The sequence below is a fragment of the Mandrillus leucophaeus genome, unplaced genomic scaffold (assembly GCF_000951045.1).
Source record: "Mandrillus leucophaeus isolate KB7577 unplaced genomic scaffold, Mleu.le_1.0 Scaffold1351, whole genome shotgun sequence".
Classification (NCBI taxonomy): Eukaryota; Metazoa; Chordata; class Mammalia; order Primates; family Cercopithecidae; genus Mandrillus; species Mandrillus leucophaeus.
The window spans coordinates 104703-112086 of NW_012101312.1; the positions used below are offsets into that span (position 1 = coordinate 104703).

At 45.8% G+C, this 7384-nt stretch overlaps 1 protein-coding gene and 1 long non-coding RNA gene across 2 annotated transcripts in view; both read left to right on the plus strand.

Annotated features, from left to right (window-relative positions):
- Window positions 1-2022: 2022 nt before the first annotated feature.
- On the plus strand, window positions 2023-4697 carry LOC105534458. Its single transcript, XR_001005277.1, has 3 exons — window positions 2023-2306; window positions 2499-2834; window positions 3348-4697. It is a non-coding gene; the product is annotated as an uncharacterized LOC105534458 (long non-coding RNA).
- Window positions 4698-4757: 60 nt separating this feature from the next.
- Window positions 4758-7384, plus strand: part of LOC105534461 (NUT family member 2D-like) — an 18086-nt gene continuing 15459 nt past the window's right edge. The window contains exons 1-2 of the mRNA XM_011973188.1: window positions 4758-4808; window positions 6500-6613. Coding sequence (XP_011828578.1) covers window positions 4758-4808; window positions 6500-6613 — 165 coding nt within the window. The remainder of the gene's footprint in view (window positions 4809-6499; window positions 6614-7384) is intronic.

Here is a 7384-nt window from a genome sequence, read left to right on the forward strand (position 1 = left end):
CCCACAAAAACACCAATAAAACTCTCATATACACACACAACTTTCATATACTCGTGGGCACATACACACTCACGCAAATATCCCCAATCCCTGAATGTGAAAATCCCCCAAAACACTATCCAATCAATATGCTACATCTCCGGAATACAACCTCCTCACTTCATCCCCCCAAACATGCCCAAACACATGTACGAACACCCTAGCATTCTCCAAAGAAATACACTTTAAATACTAACAATCCCATATTCTATAAATAGACTTAGATAATTCATCTATCTGCTGATAAATATACACACAAACCAGTATACACATCCAAGATGCACAGAAATATCTCCAGCATATCATTTATGAATACCCATAAAAACACTTCCCAACCCCAAATTATCCCAATCTAGTATGAACCAGCTCCCACATTGCCAAGTACTAAACAATAACCATATCACACACCTCTAATAGATATAAATTCAACTCTCTCACTCTCCTGTATAAAAAGAGAACCCCATTTCTGTATCAGACACACATACTAAATTCCCAGAATATACAACCCTAATAACCACTTACTGAAAAATACAAGCACATAGCTCCACAAAGCATTCATCTAAACTGCCATGCCCTTGAACACACACACAAACTCAATACTTATGTAGTTCTCTACATGCCCTAAATATACCCACGATTAACTAACACGCCACAAATATGCAAACATGCCACCTCATATCCTCAAATATACATACAGTTCCACAATACCGGCACATATGTAATCATACTTCCAAATGCTCACACAGAAATAACTCCATCTTCCAAGACACAGAATCATACAAAATCCACCTCACAACTGCACACATTCATCTTACCAGTCCCCCAGTAGACATGGATCTGCCCTCACACATTGAAATAGCCATACACACCCCCTGAAAATCATAAAAAGACACACAAATCACCATGCAACATGTCCTGAGTACTTCCTACATTTCCCAAATACATAAACCAGAGTGTACATCCACAAAACGTACACTCTGGTCTTCCTACATTTCCCAAATACGTAAACCAGAGTGTACATCCACAAAAACAGACACAAGCACTTTATTATTGCCCATGTGCACAAGATAATTCTTCCAAATCTGCCAAACATTAGACAAATACAAGTCCCCAACATTCATCTGAGAAAACACATGGAAAATACATCTTCACAACCCAAATCACAAGTATCTAACCCCAATTCTTCTGGTATACATATCTTACATCTCATATCCTCCAACTATAAACTCTCACTCCTACATACTCTCACAAAAACAGTTATGACCTTCTTTTTTGGGGGGCGGGGAATGGAGTCTCGCTCTGTCGCCCAGGCTGGAGTGCAGTGGCACGATCTGGGCTCACTGCAACCTCCGCCTCTTGGGTTCAAGTGATTCTTCTGCCTCAGCCTCCCAAGTAGCTGGGCATGCGCCACCGCACCCAGCTAATTTTTCTATTTTTAGTAGAGACGGGGTTTCACCATGTTGGCCAGGCTGGTCTCCAACTTCTGACCTCAGGTGATCCGCCCACCTCAGCCTCCCAAAGTGCTGGGATTACAGGCGTGAGCCACCGCGGCCTGGCCCAGTTATGACCTTTAATCTGCAATCTCCAGACAGACACCACCAACCCACACATGTGAATACATATTAGATTCTCGCCAATTAAATACATATCAAATTCCAAACTAAGAATTCATATAAACACATTTTCACATACACAAAACCACCCCCACAAATCTCACACCCTCCAAAATCCAAAATAAATCTTCATGACATTCTCAAGTACACACTAACCCAACCACCCAAGATACACACATGTGTGCAGGAAATTTTAGATACATGTGTAGCCTACAATTTACAAATAATATACCACTACTTTTTATTTGTAAATTCCACATACGTAAGCGATTCTTATAGAAGCTTTTCTTGACTTTGGCCACACTCCTGCATCCACAAACAACTTGTGCTAAGTGAACAGACTATGACTAATGGCCTGTTCTTCCACTTAGCAGCTCTTCACATCACTGACAAATGAGTGTATTAAAACATGCATGCTGGCTGATCATTCTGATCAAGTCAACAAGCTTCACAACTTACTCAGTGAGGTCATCCGTGAGAATTTCACTGATTTTACGAGGACAGGAACTACTTCTTCGCTGAACTGCATCACGGTTTCAACTGCTGAGGTTTTCCTCAAGCTTCTGCATTGTTTGGAATCTGAGAGGCACAGCGGAGACACACTTTGGGGTTCCCACTGCATTGTTAAACCCTCCTCCCTCACTTCAGGGCCAGGCTAGCAAGGAAAGGAGCAAGGCCTGGGCGTCCCGCAGGGCCCCCCCTAGGAAAGCTATGAACGCGCCCGCCTTGAGCGCCGCCACAGGCCTGCTCTGGCCACAATGTGGGGTCGCCCCGCGGACACTGGTGACCAGTGGGAGCATGACCAGGAGGCGATTACCTTCTAATCACACTTGGCTTTAGTTTTAGGTAACACCAAGAAGGACTCCATGAGAGCGAAGGCCGTTGGTAACCGCCCTTTGCTCTCGCGCTGCTCGTCTCCCCGCCATGAACCGCCAGCAACAGACGCTCCCAGCGGTTGAGGGCGGCCAGCGGCGCGCTGGAACCCCGCCTGCCTCAAGGCTCGTGCACAGGCGCATGGGGCAGGCCTGGAGCCCGCCCTGGGAGCGCCCCCCTGGAGATGGGGAAATGGAGGGACGAGGCACCTGGGTGCTTCCTGGGGCCAGACAAGGCCTTCTCCTTTGAACCTCCGTGACCCTGCCTCTGAGAAACCAGTGCGTCCGCAACGGCCACTCCCAGTTTTCAGTAATACAAACCTGCATTGCATGCACTTAGGTAACACTCTTGCTGAAAGGTTTCCTTTTGGAGGGTTTATCCTAAAGCAAAGTATCCTCAACTTGCATGTTTTGCATTCCCTGTGGACTGCATTTATTTCATTCCTGCTCATTCCTTTCAAACAATAGTATGCCCTGTTTTCCTACTCAGTCTGGAGATTCCATTAAAGAACATTTCTGGCAAAGAATTTTAGACCTGAAAACACACTCCAAAATATACCTTCTTCTGACTCCATTCCCAGAGTTTTTCCGACCACATTCAAATGATTTCTAGAAATGTTTTTGTTATAGCTTTGATCAATTTCAGTTGACAGAGCAGCAGGTAGTAAGGGAACAATTCCACACTCCCCCACCCCCGACTCTGCAACACAGTGCAGAATTCCAGTTGGCAATAAAAAACTAGTAGAGAAGCAACTCAGTGACTTGAGTTTGTAATAGCTTCAGAAGAAACTTTAATCGTCACATCCTTTCTGCTCATTTGCAGGATTCCTATCATCTGTCTCCATGTGATAACACTGAAGAGCCTTCACGTCTACACAGGCCCAGGGCCTCAAGTGCAGAGACTGAGAGCTGGGCAGGACACAGCATGGAGCCGCCATTCCTCTACTGTTCCCTGATGGGGTGGAAGAGCATGTGTCCTCTGAACAGGGGATCCAAGCCCTGAGATGTTCTTTCTCAGCAGTCAGTGTGGCCCAGGACTTTCTATGGGCATGCTCAGAGAGCAGCGGCCTGAGGACTTCTAGCCACCACCTCCCATGGTCAGTCTTCACAAATTACCTTTGGCTAATTTGATTGTCTCTCCTCCTGGGGTCTAGGACTTCAGACATGCACAGAAGTGATTGCAGAATTGAGACAAGACACTGTTCCACAGTATATTTTTTGTATACTGGTCAGAAAAAGACTCATTCAAATCCTGTATCAAAGTCATGTGTAAGAATCTTGAGAAAGCATCCGCTGACTGACTTGACAAGGGAGGAAGCAACCAAGAATTCTGAGAATATTTTTGCCTCAACATCCCTCTTAGATGAAGTTATTGATTGAAAATCATTTAAGTTTGCCCGTGATAAAAGGTCTAGTCCTCAGAAAGATCTCCAAAACATTTACGGTTTGTTTTGTTTTGTTTTGTCAAGTTTACCATGATTTTGCTTGCATTGCTCTCCGTTGATCTTCTCAGCTAAGATCGAGATAGAGTTGCACAGCAGAAGAGGGCTGCATGTAAGAAGACAGTTCTGTCTCAGAGGACAAAAGGCCTGGGAGCACCCAGACAGGCAGTCACTGTGTGGAGGTCACTCCCCTCCCAGTGGCCACTGTGGAGGCATTTCATAGAAATGCTTGCTGGACCATTCAGGTTTAGAGTTGGGACAAAACCAACAATTCATGAGGATATTGGACAGGAGTTAGGAACGACCTCACACAACTGGGGCAAGGAGGGGAGAACCCTGGGCTTGAGACTTGCAATCCACCACCTGCCCCTGCAGTGTGGTCCCTGTTACATTTTCCTGCAACTCTGCCTTTCTTGAGTCCAAATGTCTTCAGAAGGGGTAAACGCTTCGTAAGTGCCAACAGGGTGTGTTTCAGGGAATGTTAGCAATGTGCAGTGGTCTGGCTGAAGGCCTCTTCCGTTCCCCAACACCCTCCCATCAGTGCAAAATTACCCCGCCCAGCAGGGAGTGACGTGTGTGTCTCGGAAGATTTTGTTGCTGTGCTCTGAGTACTCACTCCTCATCTCCTTTGACCGGTTTCCTAACACTCCCCTTGTTCACAACACAGAACCTGAGTGTTCTTTCCTGTCATTTTGACGCTGATAAACGGACAGTGATTCTCAGTGTGAAAATGAGAATGAAGTTTTTTTAAAGACAGGCTACAATAATTCCCACGCAGAGAAGCACGTGCGATGACACTAGATTCCAAACAGCAAGAACGTATGGTGAAGATGAAGCCAGCAGTGAGCTGACAGAGGCCAGCCAGGATTCACACATGTGAGGGGATGCATGGGAATGGGGATGGGACATTGGTGGATAGCATCCTGGCATGTCTCAGAATGAACATGGGTTGTGGATTTCTAACTCCTGGAGAAACCACAGCTCTAGGAATTGTAAGCTGCTTTATGTAAGGAAAGAAAAAGACGGTGTTCTGCCCTCCTGTCCCTCACAACTGTGCTTGCTGCCACTAAACCTGGAAGCTGAGAAGGGTATAATGGCTACTCCTGACTTCCTCTCATCAAATCAGCCTGCTATTGTTTTCTGCAATGGTTGTGTTTTGTGGTGAAGCCAAGATTCACACCTGAGTCTCCTTACCGGAAGTTCTCACTCTCACAGTGGAGAGTTAACAATAATCACTTCATATGTTGCACTTTTTTGGGAAGAGTTACCAGATAAAGTGCAAGATCCCAGTGAAATGTGACTAACACAGATAAAGGAAAAACAGATTTTTTTAATAAAAGTATACTCTAAATATCACATGGATCACAATTATAATAAAAACTAATTCACAGTTTATCTTGAGTTCAAATTCTACTTGGTATTCATTATTCATACTTGCTAAATCCTGCCACTCTATTCTTTTGATTTGAAGGAATGGAACAATGTCTTATTCTAGGAATTTACCTACAGAAATAGAGGAGCCACATTACTAGGATAAACACAGTCATTGTAAATACCAGGAAAACATTGGATCATATTAATAGATTAATTTTTACCCCAAAAAACCTGAAAGCATTTTTAGACAGCAAAAATAGCTTCATTATGCTTTTGACTGCATAATATATCTCTGAAAAGATGAAAAACAATGAGAAAACACCTGTTTCCTCCAGGAAAGAAAATGCAGTGGCCAGGGAAAAGAGATGGGAGGAAGGCTGGTCATTGCCTATTCCACTGCGCACAGTTTGAATTTGTAACCATGCAAAAGTATTGCTTGGTTAAATTAAAATCATTCAAAAGACAAAAAATAAACCTTTAACACCAGCACAGTATGCTAGGAAACAAAATGAAAGGATTTCTGGTCTTGGTGCTATAGGTTGCATAGCCACTCTTTCCTGGATTGAGGCTTTCCAGCAAAGGGGATGGGAAGTAAGGCTGGCCTGCTGGTGTGGACAGAGATTCCAGCAACATACATGACCTGGGGGCACAAGGATTGCTTTCGAAACAATGATGAGCAGACAACCACCTAATAACCTGGATCGGCTGAGACCATCCTGATTTCAAACACCCAGTCCCCTTGCCTTCCTAAGAACCCCTGTGTTTTCAGACTGAAAACGTGTTCTGAATTGTGTTCGGGAAGTGCATCCCCTGTTGAAATTCATCAAGAGTGGGAAAGACCCAAAGTGGGAAGGAGCATGGGTTGATTGGCACAAAAGTAGGTCTGTTGATAAAGAATGGAAGTAAAGGGGAAATCAGATATTAGCTTTTGCTGTGAGTCAGGACAATTTGAAAGTTGCCTAAAGAGATGCACACCATCTGTGTTGCTGCCGTCCAGTTGGAAGGGAAACTCAGGTTCTTGCCTAATGGCTGAAGCCGTTCACAGAATGTCCCCCACCCCTACCAGCTGCCCACTGCCCCTCCCCCTCTGCAGAATGTCTGGGGGCCTATGTTCTAAACCTATTTACATTCAAATTTTCCCTGCTCCACTTGGACTCAGGAGCATCTGCTGAGCCAGGTCACTCTCTTGGTCCTACCCTTGACTTTTCTTATTGCGGAAACTGCCAGACAGCGGTGGTCAGTGCCCAGCCTTAGAGGATGGCTTCAAATGGAGGTAAGCCTGTAGGGATGGGGGCATTATCCGAGTCTGCCATGCCTCAACTCCTTGGGAATTCAAATTTGACACTGCCCCTGGGGACAGTTGATTGGGCTGATGTTGAGGAGGGAGGGAGCACTGGATGTCCCCAAGGACATCACACCTGGGGATGGCCATGGCACCCTGAGTCTGTGGTTAGGGAGGACGAATCCTTAGAGGTGGACCAAGATGCTTGGGGGAATACACCGTGTAGGGGAAAGGTTGGAGTGGATGGATTGATCCTTTCTAGAGGGAGACAGGTCATGTCATTGTGTGTTTGTAGAGAATGGTGGGATCGTGTTGTGCTGGTGGCCTCAGGAGGATGACAGGCAAGCCTGAGTCCTGTGCCGTGTCTTCAGGCACCTGGAAGGTGCCCTTCCATAGTGTTCAGAGGAATTTAGACGGGAGTTTTCTAGATCTTAGGGAGGAGTGGGGAGAAGTGGTCTCAACTGGAAAACTGTTGGGTGGGTTGACTGTCACAGACCTTGTAGTGACAACCTCTGGGTGTGCGAGCCTGGGGGCTACTGTAACTGCCACAGCCTGGAGCCTCTCAGCTCCCTCCCAGAGCTGGCTTCTCTGTCAGTTCAGGTAGCTGTTGGCTTTGATTTAACAGGGGTGGGGGCAGATGGGGAAGTTCTGGCAACACAGGGCCTGGGCTTCCTGAGTTGTTCTGAATTGCTTGCCCTTTTGTGGAAGCTCAGGTCTTCAGACCCACTTCCTCTTGTCTGCTAGCTCATGGCCTGTCCTCTG